At 34.6% G+C, this 20,771-nt stretch overlaps 3 protein-coding genes across 7 annotated transcripts in view; 1 reads left to right on the top strand and 2 right to left on the bottom strand.

Moving 5' to 3' along the window:
* Nucleotides 1–226: 226 nt before the first annotated feature.
* On the bottom strand, nucleotides 227–4,277 carry LOC100883950 (uncharacterized). The gene is made up of 5 exons (XM_012282489.2): nucleotides 4,168–4,277; nucleotides 3,932–4,095; nucleotides 3,231–3,361; nucleotides 1,083–1,290; nucleotides 227–1,004 (listed from the first exon to the last, which is right to left on the bottom strand). The coding sequence occupies exons 2-5, from the start codon at nucleotides 4,007–4,009 to the stop codon at nucleotides 777–779; spliced, it is 645 nt and encodes a 214-aa protein (XP_012137879.2). The 5' UTR covers nucleotides 4,010–4,095; nucleotides 4,168–4,277; the 3' UTR covers nucleotides 227–776.
* A 512-nt stretch (nucleotides 4,278–4,789) lies between these two features.
* Nucleotides 4,790–10,151, top strand: MED23 (mediator complex subunit 23). The gene is made up of 11 exons (XM_012282488.2): nucleotides 4,790–5,034; nucleotides 5,244–5,488; nucleotides 5,565–5,697; nucleotides 5,781–5,963; nucleotides 6,033–6,317; nucleotides 6,389–8,531; nucleotides 8,606–8,845; nucleotides 8,916–9,075; nucleotides 9,143–9,430; nucleotides 9,499–9,705; nucleotides 9,780–10,151. Exons 1-11 carry the CDS (start codon nucleotides 4,990–4,992, stop codon nucleotides 9,916–9,918), a joined length of 4,068 nt encoding a protein of 1,355 aa, XP_012137878.1. The 5' UTR covers nucleotides 4,790–4,989; the 3' UTR covers nucleotides 9,919–10,151.
* RhoGAP15B (RhoGAP_ARAP and RA_ARAPs domain-containing protein RhoGAP15B) overlaps nucleotides 9,780–20,771 on the bottom strand; it is a 16,995-nt gene continuing 6,003 nt past the window's right edge. For 4 of the 5 annotated variants that reach the window (XM_012282484.2, XM_012282481.2, XM_012282486.2 and 1 more), the window contains 11 exons: nucleotides 19,824–20,592; nucleotides 18,306–18,759; nucleotides 17,632–17,821; nucleotides 17,072–17,204; nucleotides 16,544–16,783; nucleotides 16,135–16,347; nucleotides 13,916–14,337; nucleotides 13,546–13,785; nucleotides 12,848–13,050; nucleotides 12,738–12,779; nucleotides 9,780–12,663 (listed from right to left, as the gene is read on the bottom strand). In XM_012282484.2, coding sequence (XP_012137874.2) covers nucleotides 12,525–12,663; nucleotides 12,738–12,779; nucleotides 12,848–13,050; nucleotides 13,546–13,785; nucleotides 13,916–14,337; nucleotides 16,135–16,347; nucleotides 16,544–16,783; nucleotides 17,072–17,204; nucleotides 17,632–17,821; nucleotides 18,306–18,759; nucleotides 19,824–20,592 — 3,045 coding nt within the window. In that variant the 3' untranslated portion in view covers nucleotides 9,780–12,524. The remainder of the gene's footprint in view (nucleotides 12,664–12,737; nucleotides 12,780–12,847; nucleotides 13,051–13,545; nucleotides 13,786–13,915; nucleotides 14,338–16,134; nucleotides 16,348–16,543; nucleotides 16,784–17,071; nucleotides 17,205–17,631; nucleotides 17,822–18,305; nucleotides 18,760–19,823; nucleotides 20,593–20,771) is intronic. The other variant, XM_012282487.2, reaches the window with a different exon arrangement.

Raw genomic sequence — 20,771 nt, 5'->3', positions numbered from 1 at the left:
TCAATTTATGGCAAAATGTATCTGAGTTTCACCTGACAACTATAATTTACATCCATCGAAACTGATACCAATCGACATATTCAAGTATTATGCAAACAAAACTAGAACACATTATGCCAAAATTATAATACAAATAGTGTTACCTTTATGAGGCAACACCTTTTTATGTTTTGAGATGCAATCAAGATTTTAGTTACGGGACAATAACCAGGATAAGATCAGGATATACTAAACTGACACATATACATATATTGAAAAATAATCTTGTTATGTACATCTGAAGAATGAATCAATAATTTATGTAATAAAATACTTTTGAAAAGAAAGGAGAATATTAAACAGAATATAAGAAGATATATCTGTTATCTATTTTAAATTTGTGAAAATCTAAAAGATATAAAATTCATATCCTTTAGCTTTAACATTTCTTACAAACTAATAGCAAAAAGGGGAAAAGTACTGATAAATATAAATTGTTCCAGAATTCCCCTAATCCATTATGCTGTTAGGGAAACGTGTGTACTAGACTGGATGATGCAAGTATCAAAGCTGTTTTAATAGACGGGTTAATATGGGCTAGCGTGTTGCTATGAAACGCGTCCACTATGCAAATGTAATATCGCCGTTGAAGCTCTGCGAGTTTAATTCGCCGGGGGTATACAGAAGTAAAACAAACGTGTGTAATCATGCTGCTTCAATATGTCTCAAGGACACAAATTCCAGATACTCATTTAAACCATTCTTTTCAACAAAGATCTTTCTTGAATAATGTAGATTTAGTTGTCGCTGGATTCATAGAGAACCTGTTTCAAGACCCTCGTGTCATCTTGAAGCCTGGAATATCTGTAAGATGGACATTTTTCGGTGGACGCTTCATTCGAGTATTTTTGCAGTAAAATCGTCTTGCTGTCGTCTTCGTTCTTAATGTTCCAAATGTTCTGGAAGTATATCATGTAGGTGCTGATGTCGTTCATGGCTGTGGAGGACCATGCGCACACGTACACCTGTAAATGTTTCGCATGAAATTTTTGTTCTAACTTGAAAGTTAGATTTTATCTAACTTAAATACGTTTTATACTTACACTGTTTTTTAATATTCGTGAACAGGAATTCATCGCGTCGAGGATTATCGAACATAATTTGGCGATATGTGTGGCTTGAGGCGCATCGGTCTCTTTGTAGTCGTTCGCATAGGTGTCGAAGTCATCGATCAGGAGGACAGAAGGCAAGGTGGTGAACGTGTGCAATTCGACAAGTCGATCGATAAGGGCCTCGTAATTCTCCAAGTACCTGACACATAAAAAATAGCAATTATATAGTAAAGTAAACAATAGAGATAAACTTAAAAAAAAAATTCAGTGAACATACAATACGACAATAATACTATGATAAATTCCTATGAAAAGACCTACAAAGTAACCTACATGACTTATTAAACGAAGCATCTATGAATAAAATGTTTTCAATGTTTATTTTAACATAAAAATGTTTTCTATCGCATCTTTCTTTTGTCATGGAAATCGTGACTATCAGGGAAAGAATTTGAAGTATTTCACTGAAATACCACGCACACGAAGTGTAAGCATCAGAAAACCTCTTCGGAATTTATGGAAAAAAAGCGTTTAGTATCGGAAAATAATAGTAGTTTAGAGCAAACAAACAATATTAAAATGCCATAAATACATAATAGATGTAAACGATTCATACGATAATGGACATGAAATAATTTTATAATTGTTATTTTTGCGCAAATATTTTGTTACGACAATGGAAACATTAGTTCAATAATCTATTAATTACATGAGAATATTTTCTGATATATTTACGATATCATAACAAAAATATGTAATTTTATTAAAACGAAAGAATAGACGCAAATACTTTTACCCAACAATTGCATATTTTTTCTTTACATAAAATTTTAACAGTAAAGTGTATATTAAATATTATAAATTTAATTTCTGAAATTATATTTAAATTTCCAAATCGTAATTAATTATGTAAATTTTTCTTTTTAACCAGAAGCCTGAAGCCACTCGAATGATTCCTCCGCGCGGACACAGAATTCTTGGTTGAAAAATAAACTGTAGACGATGGAGGCAACTGATTTGCTACGATCCTCGTTCGATCGTTTATTTTACTCCAGCTTCTGCTGGCACGATGAATCGCGCATAAAAATTGCGAATTTCGTTGTTTATCCTATGCTTCAACCAGAAGAATAAACCGTCCGAAACTGATTCGTTTTATTCATAAAGCACTATCTTTAGTGAGTACAATTAATTAAGAAAACAGCAGGATAAAGAATAGCTTCTAACAGCGTGCTTTTTTAAATAAATCTTCATACTATATCATTCCATAGAATGATTTATTCAAATAGCAATAATTCTTTTGCTAGAGAATCCAGCTTTCAAATGTGAAAATTTAAAATTTTTTAATTATTTGCACCAATCTGCTGACGACAGAGCTTGATAATGAAATGTTATGTGATGGGGACCCTTTTATGTAGTTATTCTATATACAGGACCATGTCCATCTTTGAATCATCCTGTACTTAAGATTTGTAACGATAGTCCTGTGCAAATTTATTCAAGACTACTCAACGATGAATCAAAGTTCTTTGTGCTGTAATGTACTGCGTACTTCACTGTAATCCGCTACGATTCCGGATGAATAACGTTCCTTGACGTGATCTATGTGCGTTTAACGTAGCCTCCTCTGAAAATACGATCGCTTGTAAACAATGTGTATGTTTATGCACGTTGAATGTCAATATCTGTCGCGTGTGACGTGTAAAGTAACTAATGTTCCTTGATGGATCGCTTCCGGCACGTTAAACAATGTTCATCGATTGAAAACCGTTCTATCTAATATTATTCTATGGCGCAATATTATGGCGCCGTTTCGTAACCGCCTGATTAATTCGTAGATACAATCTAATTATGATTTAATACGTGATCTTTAACCGAAAGAAAAATATCGTTTAGAACGATACTTTTTGTAAACGATCTTAATCTCTCTTCGAAAATAAAGTGAATTATTCGCGTCTCGTATATTACGAAGTACGTAAAACATTTATTGACCTTCAAGACTCGAATTTCGCTCGAAACGAACGATTTCAAAATAAGCGATTTAGTTCGGACGAATGGATATAAATCTAACGCTCTTTTTAGAAACGAATCTTGAAGGCCGATGCACGTGCAGAAGCGCCACAAGAAAAGTGTTCCGCTTACATAAATCTCATCAGCTTGAAAGCCGCGGGTGCTGGATTACTTCTGTCGTGACAGGCTGCCGGCAGGCTTTCCAACGGAGCTGGTGTAATGTAAACGACGCGGCGTCCTTCTTCGGCCCAGTAAATTGCTGCCTACGAATGAAAATCCAATTCCGGAAATGTCGAGATCAGTTCTGTCAAAGCAACTTCATAACGAACCCTACCCACACAATAATAACGCGCGTAACGAAAATTAACCAAAAACGCACTACGTCTATTTTCCCGCGTTTTTTGAATTCAGTATGCTAAGGATATAGCGATTTAGAAATCTAGGGATCTGGGGATATAGGAATATTCGTATCGATATAGTGCGCACATGTTTCGATTTTGAAGTTTAGATACAGCAATTTATATATCGATATAAAAGTTACGTTCTTTTATACTTTTTTTACGCACGAATTTTCAAACGATCGTCTTTTTATTACAACTGATATTCGAATATGAATATTACTTCATAATTTATTATTCGATATTAATTCATGAATGTAAATTCTAGTTTAAATAAATAATTATTAAAAAAAGAATTTAAGAAGTTTTATTTTTAATTTCGTACTATCTATTTCAATAGTTGGAATGTATGCATTTATAGATTTATTTTATTTTATAATGTAACGTATTAAAATTATGTAGATCATAAATATTTCTATTTTTTAATAAATTTACCTCAAACATAAAAGATTTGCTTAATTCTGCCGGTCCATAAAGTAAGGTTGATTTCACGAGATGTTTCGTTGAGAACATCGTACTCCAATTTTTTAAATTGAATATAGGTTATATAATAATTGAGATAAATGATACAATTTCTTTCTTGTCTTCAATGATATTTTCTGTAATTTATAAAATAAATCTTTGTAAAATGATACATGTACATTGGAAGATTGAAAGTAGTTTTTTATTACTGTTTATTTTGTTTTTGCGTAGTAGTTTAATAAACACTAGCTAACAGCAAAAATTTGAACAAAATACTTGCTGCTGTGGCATCATCGTCAGTCAATAGGATGTGACGTAATCGCAAACCAGCAGGATGTGTCACGCTAGTCAATTTGGCGCGATTATTTGATTTTTAATTGTCGAAAGCAATCAGAGATCAGTTGTTCACATCTATGAATCAATTTGCTTATACAATTAATTCATTTTTGTCTTAACTATTTATTACAAATATAGATAATAGCAACATTACTTTCTTTCTGTATATTCAACGTTTATATAGACGATAAAATGTTTTATACTGCATGTAGTGGCACTCCTGCGATTTGTTAGTTTTCTATATGTTGGTACTTATAGTAGGTAACGGACAATCACGATTTGAATTAGAAAAGTAGACGCTGTTCGTATGACGATCCTGCAAGTTGTTATAAGAAATTCAAAGAAATATATTGTGTTTTATTCCAAGTCTATGTTGTTCTTTTAGTTTGCCTAATAGTTCGCTCCATACAAATTACTTACAGTGCCATCTTTGAACGCACATTTCATGCAATATATATAGTAGTGACATCTAACTGAGTTTAGGTGCATCTTCCTCATCACATTTTTTCCATTCAATGTATGAACAGGTTATACAAACGTAAACAGATTCTAAAATATGTTTACAAAGTTCTTTCATTATCCATCAAATGCAAATTTTAGAGATAAACTATGAATCACGTGCAAGTAGTTCCTACTTTGACATTTTAATCATTGATTTTTGTTTTAGTAAAGCACTAAAGTATTGAATTAAAAAAATGACTAGTGAAACGCAAATCACTAATATTGTAAATGACATTTTAGTAAGTATATATTATTTCGATTTTATATTAGAATTAAAATTTGATTTTTAAATGTTTACTTTATACATGTTTCACCAAATTGAAGAGAAATCTTTTTTTTCTAAGTATTAAAAATTTTAGTACTTGTTCCATTGATGTATGAAACATATATTATAATTGTTTAATAACATAAATGTATACTTATAATTGTACTAATTTATTTATTGCAGAAAGTGGAAGCTATCGAAGAAGCTTTTAGTTGTGTTCTTGTACATCATCCAAATAGTGAAAACGAAAAACTAGCAACATGGCAAACAGAATTGACTTCTGCTATGTCCAACTTACCCAAAGAACAGCAAGAAGGTGCTGTAAGGCAATTTTTATCTATGGCAGCAGCTATGACTAATCATAGAAGGCTACAATTATTATTGTCGCTGCTAGAAAATTTAGTTACCTCTAATGTGTTGCCGGCAAGGTATAAAGTTATAGATATAATATACATTGAAGGCTAGTTAAACTTGCAGAGCATTCAAGTAATAATGTTATTCCAGACTTGTATGCGAGTGTATATTAAGTTGTGACAAACTACAGTATCAGTTAGAAGATTTTTGGGTAGAATGCTTCGTCCTTATTAGACATATAATTGGAGGAGTTGATTACAAGGGCGTTAGAGAAATAATGAAAGTAAGTATTTTAGATATTATCATCAAAGTAACAAAATTAGCATCGTAAATATAAATTTACGAACATTAATAATAATGTTTCAGGGATGCAAAGAAAAAGCTCAAACAATCCCAGCAAGATTGAATACATCTATTCAACCACAATTAAAGGCACTAGAGAATGTAATTGAATACATTTTTGATAGAAGTGCTTGCCTTTTACCTGGATATTTTATAGTGAATGAAATTCAGAAAGCTTATCCGGATGGAAAAAATTGGCCACATTGGGTATGTTACTCTGATGGTAAAGCTTATTACATTATGTTGATAAAATCATATAATCAATATTTTTTATAGAAACTAGCAAAGCTACTTTCAAATTTTGTTGAGAGCTTTCGCAACACGGCACAAATGGTGTCCATAGTAGGACACTCAAAAATGTTGCCGGTAGTGGAACATACCGGCTATGCAGATTTGATTAACCCATGGGTGCTCGATACAACTACATTAAAATTTTCATTGAAAGGAAATCTACCTTATGATGAAGATTTGCTTAAACCGCAGACTGGATTACTTAGATACGTATTAGAACAACCATACAGTAGAGATATGGTGTGTTCAATGCTTGGTTTACAGAAACAGGTACGAACACACAAAAAAATTATAGTTTTTAGAGACTAGCATTTAAATGAAATATTTTCCTTACATTGTAGCAAAAACAGCGATGTGTAGCTTTGGAAGAACAGTTAGTGGAACTGGTAATTCTAGCTATGGAACGCGCAGAAAATGAATCTCTACCAGCAGAGGGGACAGATGGAACTGTTGCAAATCACTATGTGTGGTTACATCTCTCGTCGCAACTCATATATTTCGTACTTTTTTCGTACGCTTGTTTCCCCAGTATCGTAATGGCAATACACGATAAATTAGCAGGCAGAGACTTAAGAAAGGGAAGAGACCACTTAATGTGGGTCTTGTTACAGTTCATATCTGGAAGCATCCAAAGAAACCCGTTATCAAACTTTTTGCCAGTATTAAAGTTATATGATCTCCTTTATCCGGAAAAGGAACCATTACCTGTTCCAGATTATACTCAAGCATTATGTACTCATCAAATGGCCATTACATGTATATGGATACATTTATTGAAAAAGGCTCAGTCTGAACATTCAAATATTCATAGACCAATACCACATACTTTGAAACTTCATCACGAATTTTTACAACACCTAGTTATGCCAAATACTTCTCTTTGTATGGGTTCAGATTATCGCATTGCTTTACTCTGTAATGCATATTCAACAAACCAAGAATATTTTGGTAGACCTATGGCAGCTCTAGTCGATACCATACTTGGTACTCAAAAAGGTCAGCAACAACAACCGATGCAAACATTGCAAAACAATGCAGCTCTCGCAAGTGGGCCAACTACTCCGCTATCAATGTCCATCTTAGATTCGTTAACTGTGCATTCAAAAATGAGTTTGATACACAGCATTGTTACTCATGTTATCAAACTAGCGCAGTCTAAGAGTAACATGGCATTAGCTCCTGCATTAGTGGAAACTTACAGTAGACTACTTGTATATACCGAGATTGAAAGTCTTGGTATAAAAGGCTTCATCAGCCAGTTACTTCCTACAGTTTTTAAATCTCACGCATGGGGAACATTGTATACCCTCCTGGAAATGTTCAGTTATAGGATGCATCATATACAACCGCATTACAGAGTTCAACTTCTGTCCCATTTACATAGTCTCGCAGCTGTGCCTCAAACTAATCAAACTCAACTGCATCTGTGCGTAGAAAGCACTGCTCTTCGTTTAATTACTGGTTTGGGGTCTGCCGAAGTGCAGCCGCAACTGTCAAGATTTTTATCGGAACCGAAGACTCTCGTATCGGCAGAGTCTGAGGAGTTAAACAGAGCTTTAGTATTAACATTGGCACGGTCTATGCACGTGACAGGAACAGGATCAGATAGTCACAGTGGTACATGGTGCAAGGAACTGTTAAACACAATCATGCAGAACACACCACATTCGTGGGCTAATCATACTCTCCAGTGTTTCCCTCCAGTTCTGAGTGAATTCTTCCAACAAAATAGTGTACCAAAGGAGAACAAACAGCAGATTAAGAAAGCTGTAGAAGAAGAGTATCGGAACTGGGCTTCAATGAGCAATGAAAATGACATAATAGCGCACTTTTCTGTACCTGGCACACCGCCTCTGTTTTTGTGTCTTTTGTGGAAGATGATTTTCGAGACTGATCGTATTAGTCCAATTGCATACAAAATTTTAGAGAGAATAGGAGCTCGAGCTCTGTCAGCCCATCTTCGAAAGTTCTGTGATTATCTTGTGTTTGAGTTTGCTAACAGCGTAGGTGGTCAACATGTAAATAAATGCGTAGATACAATCAACGATATGATATGGAAATATAATATAGTTACCATTGACAGACTGATTCTGTGTCTAGTATTAAGAACTCACGAAGGTAGTGAAGCTCAAGTATGCTTTTTCATCATTCAGTTGTTGTTACTCAAGGCTATTGAGTTTCGTAACAGAGTGCAAGAGTTTGTTAAGGAAAATTCACCGGAGCACTGGAAGCAATCGAATTGGCATGAGAAGCATCTTGCGTTCCATAGAAAATTCCCAGAAAAGTTTGCTCCTGAAGGTATCATGGAACAAGCCAGCGGAGGACCTAGTCAATATCAAAGTTTACCAGTTTACTTTGGGAACGTGTGCTTACGATTTTTACCAGTTTTCGATATTGTTGTACATAGATATCTAGAGATTCCAGCAGTTTCAAAGAGTTTAGAAACATTGTTAGAACACTTAGGATGTTTGTACAAATTTCATGGTATGATTTATTTTCAATTTAAACAATCTTTATATTTAAATTGCTTTTGTCTAATATAATATATTGAATTGCAGATCGACCTGTAACGTATCTTTATAATACATTGCACTATTATGAGCGAAAATTGAGGGACAATCCACCTCTTAAGCGACGTTTAGTCTTAGCAGTTCTGGGTTCCCTCAGAGAAATCAGGGCATCAGGATGGGCACTCTCAGAAGCTTATCAAATGTATATGACTCGATCTACGGATGATGTTGTTACTTGGCTACCGGAATTAGATTATTACATACGTTTAGTTCAAAGAATCGTCGAAAGTAAGTAATCTTTTCTTCATAGTGTGCTATTTTTAAATTGTAACCTTTTTCTAACAACTACGTATTACAGCAATGTCAGGCACGGCTCATTTTCCTGCCACTGATTGGAGGTTCAATGAATTCCCTAATCCTGCTGCTCATGCACTGTACGTTACATGTGTTGAATTAATGGCTGTTCCTGTTGCTCCAAATTTAGTTGCTAATTCATTATTAGATGTCGTCGCAAAAGGGTAAGTTAAAACACTTACAAATTCTGAAACATTTGAATCTGTTTTTAACAATTTTAATATTTACTAGGTACACAGTGATACCATCAGATGAAATCCATTTATGGATAAATTGTGTAGGATTATTATTAGCAGCTTTACCAGAATGTTACTGGTCAGCTTTACATGATAGACTGGTAGAAACTATTAGCAGTCCAGGCTTAGCGACTTGGCAATATAATAATTTAACACCATTTCAAATGTTCAATTTCAATAATACCCATAATAGTTTATTAGAAAATAAGTATAGTTACATGTTAGCATTGGCGCATTCTGTGTGGCATCATGCAGGTGTAGGACAAATAACTAGTATGCCTCAGTAAGTTAAAAAAAAAGTATTATAGCAAGTTATATTTAACAATAATTTTAATACAGTATAATTTTTAGATTTATTAAAGAGAAACTTCAACCAGTTGTGAATAGCGAAGAGCAACTGATATATGCTTGCCATTTAATTGGCCCGACGTTAGCAAGATTTAATGCTGAAAGGCCACATTGTGTTGTGGAACTAGCGGTTTGTTTATATGAGATGCTGGAACAAGTGGATCGTCTTCAATCTCATTTAAAATACATGGATCCAGTCTGTGATTTATTGTATCCTTTTATTTACGATCTGTTAAATGATCGTGTAACAGATCCAGTATTTTCCTTAATATTAATTTTAATAGGTATCACATAAAATACATGTTTGTTGGTGACATGATGAAGAATGAAGTTGAATGTATTATACGAAGATTAAGGCCTGCGTTGCAAATGAGACTACGTTTTATTGCTCACATAAACATAGATGAAATTCAATCTTCCTGAGACAATCCTAACATGGGCAGTTCGGAAGTAAATCCAAGTTAATATCAAGTATTGCGCTCATATACACATTGTTTTTCTTGTGTATGCACCTTTGCATAAGCAATGTATTATAAATACCCCCGGAATTTTATATCAGAACTTCAAAGTATTTTACACTGCATTTTCTACATTTTTGTTTATGAAGTAAGGAAGATCTACGTACAATAAAAATATTTCAATGAATGACTACGTAACTAGGTCTGTTTGATTGAGGCGCTACTTTCTCATACCACATATGTTCACATTTTTATTGTAAATAATTAGTTATTAATTAATATCCAACGCGGAATACATCGTATGAGCTAATATAAAATAATTAATAATACATTTTCTAAACACAATTTATGTACTTTTATTATAAAAGAATGTTCAGTGATCCCTCAGCTACTTTCTCGTATCATATTTGTTCAGATTTTTAATGAAATTAATTAGTTATTAACTAATAACCTAAGACCAGCCACGGTGACAAACGGTATACACGAGGTCATTTTGAATAATTAATTACACGTTTTGTGCATATATTTTGTGCACTTTTATGATTGAAGAATGGTCAGCAATGCATTATTTACATGGTTCGATCATAAAAGTTCATAAATAATGTTCGGGTAATGAGTAATTAATTATTTTGTGTCAGCATTGCGATACGTACATGAGCCGCTTATGTCAGTTTTACTGCGCATGCAAAGTGCAATATTTCGGCACTTTGACGACGTAGTATGGTTGCTGAGGCATTTAGAAACAAATTTCTATTAGGGTTTGATGCGTTTTGATGCCTAATAAAGCCAGAAAATCAATTTTTGTCGAATTCGGTCCAAAACGGTACAGGTGGCGCCATCTAGCGGCGAGCGACGGAACTACGAAAACCTAAAATCCCGATTTTCTCGAAAACTAAGCACTTTTCCGAAATTCTGAGATATACAAATTGTTCCTTGTCGTCTACGGAATCGAACGCATGTAATTATAGCCTGCTAGGACCATTATTAAAGAAAATAGAAAAATAGCCCATTTCATGGACTAAAAAATTGGCGTCCATCTAGCGGCGAAAGTTGGAACTACAAAAATAGAAAATCCCGATTTTCTCGAAAATTAGCAAAATTTGAGTACTTCTGAAGCTCGGAAAGTGTTGTGTGATCGCATTCGAAACAAAATAAAGCAATAAAAGTTTCCTAAAGGCTTTAATAAAGAAAATAAAAAAAATGTCATTTTATGGAGAAAATTTGTGGCGCCATCTAGCGGCGAAACTGCGAACTAAATTGAAAAAACGATTGCCCGTACACGCGTTAAGGAAAAATATAAAAAGTAATATTTCGCAACTTTGGCGGGGTAGTATGCTTCTTTAGACATTTTAAAGCAATTTTTATTCAATTAGTTTTTCATTTTTTTGCCTATTAAACCCAAAAAATCAATTTTTATTTGATCCCTTTACTGCGTGTTCGGACATACGTTTTTTCAATTTAGTTCGCAGTTTCGCCGCTAGATGGCGCCACAAATTTTCTCCACAAAATGACATTTTTTTTATTTTCTTTATTAAAGCCTTTAGGAAACTTTTATTGCTTTATTTTGTTTCGAATGCGATCACATAACACTTTCTGAGCCTCTGAAGTACTCAGAGTTTGCTAATTTTCGAGAAAATCGCATTTTTATATTTTTGTAGTTCCAACTTTCACCGCTAGATGGACGCCAATTTTTTAGTCCATGAAATGGGCTATTTTTCTATTTTCTTTAATAATGGACCTAGCAGGCTATAATTATATTCGTTCGATTCCGTAGGCGACAAGGAACAATTTGTATATCTCAGAATTTCGGAAAAGTGCTTAGTTTTCGAGAAAATCGGGATTTTCTATTTTTGTAGTTCCAACTTTCGCCGCTAGATGGACGCCAATTTTTTAGTCCATGAAATGGGCTATTTTTCTATTTTCTTTAATAATGGTCCTAGCAGGCTATAATTATATTCGTTCGATTCCGTAGGCGACAAGGAACAATTTGTATATCTCAGAATTTCGGAAAAGTGCTTAGTTTTCGAGAAAATCGGGATTTTAGTTTCTCGTAGTTCCGCCGTTCGCCGCTAGATGGCGCCACATGTACCGTTTTGGACCGAATCCGACAAAAATTGATTTTCTGGCTTTATTAGGCATCAAAACGCATCAAACCCTAATAGAAATTTGTTTCTATATGCCTCAGGAACCATACTGCGTTGTCAAAGTGCCGAAATATTAATTTTTTTATTTTCTTTATATGCGTGCTCGGACCCTCATTTTTTAGGCTTAGTTCACCCGTTTCGCCGCTAGATGGACGCCAATTTTTTAATCCATATACTGCATTATTTGTAACCGTTTGCTACTGCGCATAGGGTCAAAGTTCGAAAGTTTGAATTTCAACTTTCTCAACGATACCATTTATTTATTATGATACAGATACACAAATTATTGTATAAAAATATTGAATTCGTGACTTGAATTGGGGCAAGCACAGGCAATGCATCAAAAACATTTAATTATGGTACAAAAATAATTGTTATAAACGTTGAAGGCACTAAATACTGCGGCTTATAAAAATAAATTAATCATTTATGGTTCCATAAGATTGACTGAAGGAGGCCGGAGATTTAACTGATATTCTCCAAAGGTCATAGCTGCTAACCATTTGTATTGCTCATCTTTTAACGACCCTGCTAAAGTATTCCCAAAAAACGGACTTTCTTTACACCTAAAAAATTATACAAAAAATAAAATAAAAGAAAGTTACAATTCTTAAAATTTAAACAACCTTATAATTATTACCTCGTTGGTTTTTTATTTTTTGCTATAAAGGTGATAGACCATCTACAACAGAAAATACCTAGCTTAACAAATTTTTCAAGAAACATTTAATATAAATTAAAAACACCTACCCTGTTTGTGGATTTCGTTTCGGCTCATGACCTAAATACCAAATGATATCTTCTATTTTCCATTCGCACAATTTATTCGAACAGAATTTGTCTTTGTAACAGTAAAGCTTCGCTTGACTGAACTCAAAGAGGTAGTTTTTAAAATTTTTCGATTTCCTATCAGCGAACTTAAGTTCACCCGACGTTGTCATTGGCGGAGTTATCTAAAAAAGAAAGTAACATTTATTTATCCTGTTTTTTAACGCGATATTAAACGTAATAAAAAGTTCTGAGAATTTAAGGGATAATATAATATATTTTATGAGCAATTTTCACATTATTAAAACGAATTAAAAACAAGATACGCTATTAAGCCCAATAAAACCACATCCTGTTTATGTGGCGAGCAAATATACAACTATCTTTTCTTTTCTGAGTCACGCAATCTGATCCCTGCTGAGTAGCTCTCTATAAAAAACAGTTCCATTATGTCCCTGAACTCATTTAACATAAATAGCACAAATACAAATCACATTTCTATGTAGATTTACAGTTATGTGATACACACGTTTCTGAGAATGAACATACGCTTTGTTTTTTATAATCTTTGTGCAGGAAATATCAATTTATATTTAATTTTGGAACATTGTAGAGTTAGATTTAGATTTTTGGAAGAATGTTATTTCGTGACGGGAACTATAGAGCTTTCGTTTGTTTACCAAAGGTACTATATCCTTGAACAGCTGATCTTTTTTAAGTATGAGGACATTGTCCTTCCTATCGTCTGGATCCCAGTATCCCCACCTCGCCACTGTTTCGAGGACACGCTCAGTGTGATGCAGTGGCCGTTCTAATGCGCCAGACAATGTGTATTCTTCCAAACACAATTCATGAGCGGATAAACTTGTTTTCTCTGCTAGCTCCCGACATACATCGTACGCAGTTTTCTGTGGCCCAATCTGCAAAACAAACTGCATCAGTTTACCTTCGAAAATCTTACAACTATTTGGAATAAAATCTACTGTACTTATAAAATACTTATAACTATAGACTCTACAAATTATTAATAAGTACTAAAAGAAGTCTCACAGTGACATTCACACACTCGCCCTCCCTCGAAAAGATATATATCCAAATCTTGAGATCTCCGGAGGGTGCTCCACGTAGGCCATTATTAGAAACATGATGTTTTTCGAGCACTGCCAAAATTTTCGCCTCTTTCGCCATATCGGCGGCGGTTAATTGATACAGCTTCGGATACAGTTTGATGAGATCACCGATCACTCTGGTTTCCGCTCTGTTCCATTCTTCGGCGCTGTTTTCGCCGGCGTGCATCAACGTCGGTCCCCAAATAGCGGAAAGATTTTCACAGGTCATCAGGTTTCTGGAACTTTGCTGACTCAAACAATGCAGGTGAGCAAGAACCCTTCTGAGCGTTGCTGCTGGGATAGGACTCAGGGTGGTCAACAGTTTTCTGTAGGTTGAAACTCTGTCGTCTTCATTGTTGCTTTCTGCAAATAATAAAATTGCATATAATACAATTGTATACGTTACAATATTTTATTCATGGAATTTGATGAACTGATTGTGGTGGAGGTTTCATAAAATATTTGGACAACTTTCTAAAACTTATAAGTACAAGTTAGAGCAATAAGTCCAGCTTGAATTCCTATTATTTATAATAATATAAAAAATCATATGTGATGCAGCTAGTTATGTACAATGTTTATGAACAAAGTTACAACTTTGTTGTAACTAAATAAATCCTCTTTGTCCTTCTAGTAATCCTAATAAGTTACACATCAAATGATCAGTATCTTTACTCCATTTAATTAAAAAGAATGAAATCAATATCTGCAGTAATTTCACAGAAATCAGTAACACTTCATTCTCATAAATAATTGAAAGTAACAGTATCCTACATAGACTAAATGAGAAAACATAACTTATTATCAGTAATGTTGATGTTATCAATGTGAACCTATTACACCTTTCTTGCACCTTATTTTCAGTGGAGTGACTAATTGCAAGGAGGTTCAAGCGATGTCTTAACAGAGATGCATGTCTTAACAGAGTTGCTTTCACTGAGAAGCGCGAAGGCTCGTTATGAAGAATTATGATTCATCGACGACCTCTGTATGATTCTCACGCGATGTTTCGTCGTGTAGCGGATGTGCTATTTGTTTCGTCACTCCATTAAACATATGACTCTCCCCTGACAGCGGACGGGAAGGTACATAAACAGGAATTACCAATTATTGGTAGCCAGCTTATGCACTTTGGACCAAATTAATTTTATATGTGATTTAAGGCATCACGTCGCCAGACATTAATACGTATAAAACAACCATAACCATACATTCTGAATTATTATGTTGTTTGTAAACATGTACATTGATGACTTAACAAATTTACATAATTTACAAATTTATAATATCAATATACATAATTTACAAATTTATAATATCAATGTACATAACTTACAGTCCCATTTACAAATTTGATTTTACCACAGAACAAAATTTTTATAATTTTAATTAATTATAAACTAGTGCTTTTAATTCCAAATTAATGAAACTATCTATTAAATCAAATGATTAAGCATGGTTCGAAAGTTGTTGAATCCGTAAGTAATGATACCGGATATTCAGTATTACGCTTCCGGATGAAACTGGCTTACAATGTGAGAAAATACGCGTGGGTGCGAACACGACCCAGCTTAACATTCTTCTTATAATTACGTATGCAAATGATGGTCGGGGGCAAGGCTCGGGATTTATTTGCACCTATTACCGTCGGGAAACATGTTTCCTTTTCTTCGCTTTTCTTATTCATTTGTCTTCGTGCAATTCGAACTGGACAAATACTTCATGCGTGAACCTTTCACGTTTATTCAAGTGAAAACGTTCAATAGAAGTTTTAAAGAGAAATTCCTAGGTACTTTCGGGGACAATCATTGTAGAAAGTTTGACGAACCGTGGAAGAACAAATAAGATTATTTTGCAACTATGTTTTGTATACTAATTCTTTTTGAATATTCAAAGTGAATATTCATATTTTGAATATTCACATATTATATCCATGTTAAAGATATAATTTAGTAGCAATGTAAATAACATTTAGTAGTAATGTTTTTGTGCAGGTAAAGGATTTTTGTTTTTTCTATGCATATGAAGGCGTCAGATTTATATGGACGTGTTAATATTTCCAGTTTCGTTTTAATTTAGCACCTCTCCAGCACGCCTAAAGCAGAATTTCATTGTCAAAGCGAGTTTGCCGACCAGTCAAGGACAGTGAATGCCCCTTACCTGAGGTAAAACAAAGCCGATCGTGAATGTTGGCAGGAAACAATGGATTCGGTAAATCACGGAGAAACCTTCTGAGAACCGTGGCCACGTCGTGCTCCGTATAGGCTTCCCTTGTGATCTGCGTCGCCCATGCGTCTCGACGGAACGCTTGCAATAATTTGACAACAGCGCTGTTGGATCCGCTTTGACGATAAATACCCTCCGTCATTATACCTTTAACATTTTATAGATATAATTAAATTCGTGTCACGGCGACTCTCTAATAAATATGTATGAAGCGAATCTAAATAAAGATTGCAACGGCTGGACATAATTAAAGCTACGTGTATACATTTCTTCTTTGTGGCACTATCAGCCTGACACAAAGTTCTTTTTTTTTTCTAGAAATCTTTGATGTGCATATGTTTACCATGAGCATAAATGAAATTAATGCACTTGTCGAGAATCACAGGTACGTTGTCCTGCGTGAGTTGTTGTTGTTCCAAGGCGGGAGCACAATTGGTAGCCGCTTGATAAATAGCGTGTCTCCATGCAGATCCTTCGTGAATTCCTGGTGCAGCCACGTGCAAGGCCCCGCTACCTCCTGCATCCACAACCACTACTGGAATGGAGCCGTTTCCGGGATTTGGTCCTTCCTGTTCTCGCAAAACTGTAACATAAAATTTAAACGATCATAATTACAGGGATTATAAAATATTTCCTATGTCTCTTCCTTTAGAGTTATTGAATTTTCTACATTTTTATAATTTATATTTTGTGTACTTTTTAAGTAAAATTGATTGAAGAGAAACTATTGTGCAAAGCATTTTATTTATTTACATTTGTTCTTTGAATTAAATTATAAACCCTTGAATCCCTGCTTTAAAAGTACCCTGTAGCTTGCACCCTGTATTTCTAGTAGATAAAATTATTGTAGTTTAATCAGAAAGAAGTTTACCAATGCATCGTGCTTTTCGAAGATCCAATTCTCCGAAATTTATGGCCATGAAAGGATCTAGAGATTTTGTATAAATTAAAGTTCTTTGATGCAGAAGAACCCAGGCCGGAAACCATGTACCTGTGACGCCTTCCTGAAACACGCACCAACTACTATTACATATTTAATACAATATATTCAATACTTCAAAATATTAAACATTGTATAAAAGAATTAACAATATATTAACGACGTATTTTATATTTCATACAATAAAAAAAAATGATATTTACATAAAAACAGATGTTAGATCATTAGAAAGTTTACATGAAATTGCATTCGTATTCGCAGTTGAGTCATCGCAATTTAAGTAAAAGCTTTCTAATAAACATTACAAAAAAGACGTAACGAATCTTACAATATTTCACATTTTCTCAAAGAAAGATCGGGTATTGAAAGGTGTACATACCTTTACTTATTAGGTAGAATATCTTTACTTATTAGAATGCATGTGAACTAATATGAAGGTCATAATTAGATTCGAAAAAATTCGATCTCGTTTGCTGTATCTTTTATAATACCTTCAAGTAAGCCCATCCCGTTCTCGTCAGCTCTGTCGTGTATTTCGTGGGAAAGACGCAAGTAATCGCTTCCAATATTCTCTGTGCCCAAACTCTACGTTCGATGATACCTTTAGCGTAGAACACGTGAACACTCGGTCTTCCTTCGCAGCTAATTGCTATGCAATGTACTGTTTCGCCATCGACTACCCTGAACATTTTAAATTACCTTTGTTATTCCGTTATTTACACGTTTGACCTGGTTGCATGTAAATTGTACTTTCTTTCCATACGTTAGAACCAGCAAGGTAAACTTTCCTTTTGTAGATCAGGAAGTTTCAAATTCACGAACGTTCTTGTTTAGACATTTATCTTTAAATTTACAAAGTTTAAAAATAGGAAATTTTTGAAGTTATACATATACAAATTATCGAATCTTCAAATTTAGGAATAAAGTTAGAAATTTACAAATAATTAAATTTCGAAGTTAAATATTACTGTAGTTACATTATTATAGTTAAACTGTAATTCAGATAATTACAATTGAACATGATTTTAATTTATTAGATTTGAAAGTTTAATAAAGAAAATTAGCAATCTCCAAATTGAAGAGAAGAACTAAATGCAATATTCCATCAGGCGTTACTGTTTTCTTCCTCCAGTATCCGAAGCCTTATCCGACAAAAAAGACTCACTTTACGTCCTGTAGAAGATGAATGCTGTACACTGTGTCGAGTTGAATGACCTCCTTGAGAGTAGACATGCCCTTATCCGTATAAAACGAGAGCTTCTGGTCCGCCAATACCAGTGCCCTTGGCACCAGGTCCTTCGCCCTCTCCATACCGACTCCGCTCCTGTAAACGATTCCTCTGTGTGTCGCAGGATTCTGTAATCCGGCCACCTTTGGCCTTTCCAATTTCGCCAATTTAGCGCTCGGTATAGCTCCGCTATGATCGCGATTTCTGGACAATAATTTACTGCCACTCTTCACGAAACTGATCACGTTCGGTTTGATACCATGAGACGACGATTCGTGCCTCAGTTTTTTCAATTTCTGTATCATACCCACGCGTCTGTGTTCTTCTGTTGCTTTTGCTGTTGAAGGACTTGTTTCTTCAGGCGTGTTCGGTGTAGTGGGTGTTGGTGGAGCTGTAACGTTTAAGGATGATGTAAATGTATTTCATTTTCACACTGTGTACTATTATAGAATTTTATAAATATTATAACATGTTATATATGCATACGTACATATTATAACATATTTCATTTTCACACTATGCACTATTATAGCATATTATAAATATTATAACATGTTATATATGCATACATACATATTATAACATATTTCATACACACATCTTACAGTTATATTCTATAAAAGAGCCTTTTCTTGGTGTCATCCACATCATTCATTCTAGATGTCTATTCAATATTACTGTTTATAATAAATAGAAGTACACTTTCATTTATCTCATTCACCACAACATGTACAATCTCATGTACTTTGACTCAACATGTACAACCCTATTTATCTTATTTACCTCAACATGTACAATCTCATCAACTTTATTCAACTCAATATGTACAACCCTATTGATCTTATTTATCATCAACATGAACAATCTCATTAACTTCATTTGACTCAATATGTACAACCCTATTGATCATATTTATCATTAACATATACAGTCTCATCTACTTCATTTAACTCAATATGTACAATGCTATTTGTCTTATTTATCATCAACATGTACAATCTCAGTTGCTTTATTCAATTCAACATGTATAACCCTATTTGCCTTATTTATCATCAACATGTATAATCTCATCTACTTCATTCAGCTCAATATGTACAACCCTATTTGTCTTATTTATCATCAACATGTATAATCTCATCTAATTCATTCAGCTCAATATGTACAACTCTATTTGTCTTATTTATCATCAACATTACAATCTCATATATGTCATTCAACTCATCATGTACAACCCTATTTATCATATTCACCTCAACATGTACAATCTCATTTACTTCATTCAACTCAACATGTACAACCCTATTTATCATATTCACCTCAACATGTAGAATCTCATTTACTTCATTCAACTCAACATGTGCAATCTCATTTATCTTATTCCTCTATACACGCACTATCTCATTTACCTCACCCATAATAAACTAAATAACACTTTCTTAAGACCTCAATATCTACCTGGTGTACTTGCATTGCTAGTAGTCGCCTCAGTTTTCAAAGCAGTGTTCACAGCATTGGAACGATGTTTCGCCGATTTTCTCGGAGGTACCGCAGGTTGTTTCCTCGTCACCAAATGAGCGAGTTTCGGTAGCAGAGCAGGATTTTTACCAGTAGCGCTCTTGTCAGTAGCCTCCGTGTCGCACTCGCTCTTAGGCAACGAATCGAACCTCTTCGGTGGTTCGGGTGGCACAGCCAAGATTCGTGGATGCTCGTTCTCCACCTCTTCGTGTTCCTCCTCGTTCTCGACCACTTCCTGGAAGTCCAGAATACTCCCAGAACTACTCGGCGAATCGTTCGTAGACAACAGAGCCTCCAGCAACATCAGATCGTCGTTGTTACTGTACACATTCTCTTCAGGAGCTCTCGAGAGAGGATCAAACTCGAACAATAAAGACTTGCTGGTTTGCTGTCTATTTTCAGCGGGTATAGTTTCTTTCTCCTCCTTCCGGGTCGACAGATTTTCATACAAGGAATTCTGAATGGATGCTTGACTCTCGTTGGATGCTGAGGAGACTCTGTCGAGGAGAGGCACATCGTGCTCCAGGATATCTTCCTCTGCGCTGGATATCCTGTCCAAGTCATCCACTCCTTCGGATTTACTTCCTGGCGCTGTGTCGTAGTACGTCCAGGAGTCGGATATCGAAAACCTTTTGATGCTGTCAGACTTGTCGTACGGGACGGCCACGTTCACGTCGGAGAGGTTCAAACTCTGATCGGAGTCGCTGGTCTGAGAGCAAGAAAGATACTGTGGTAACTTTATGTTTACACTGCATTCTTATTACGATATTATTATGCTCTAATTCTGGTTAATGCTCTAATTCAATAAATAATTGAATGTCCACCTAGAGAAAAAGACAATAAAGATATACTATTCGTCTACTCAATTATATACAAATGTGCTCAATA

This window comes from Megachile rotundata, chromosome 3 (assembly GCF_050947335.1).
Source record: "Megachile rotundata isolate GNS110a chromosome 3, iyMegRotu1, whole genome shotgun sequence".
NCBI lineage: Eukaryota > Metazoa > Arthropoda > Insecta > Hymenoptera > Megachilidae > Megachile > Megachile rotundata.
This window is presented reverse-complemented; position numbering and strand designations above follow the sequence as displayed.

Coding starts and splice junctions, on each gene's coding strand:
- LOC100883950 (XM_012282489.2), bottom strand. CDS start 4,009: ATGTTCTCAACGAAACATCTCGTGAAATCAACCTTACTTTATGGACCG. Junction 1,291..3,230: donor TTCAAGCTGATGAGATTTAT/GTAAGCGGAACA, acceptor TTTATGTGTCAG/GTACTTGGAGAATTACGAGG. Junction 1,005..1,082: donor CACGAATATTAAAAAACAGT/GTAAGTATAAAA, acceptor AAACATTTACAG/GTGTACGTGTGCGCATGGTC.
- MED23 (XM_012282488.2), top strand. CDS start 4,990: ATGACTAGTGAAACGCAAATCACTAATATTGTAAATGACATTTTA. Junction 5,035..5,243: donor ATATTGTAAATGACATTTTA/GTAAGTATATAT, acceptor TATTTATTGCAG/AAAGTGGAAGCTATCGAAGA. Junction 6,318..6,388: donor TGCTTGGTTTACAGAAACAG/GTACGAACACAC, acceptor CTTACATTGTAG/CAAAAACAGCGATGTGTAGC.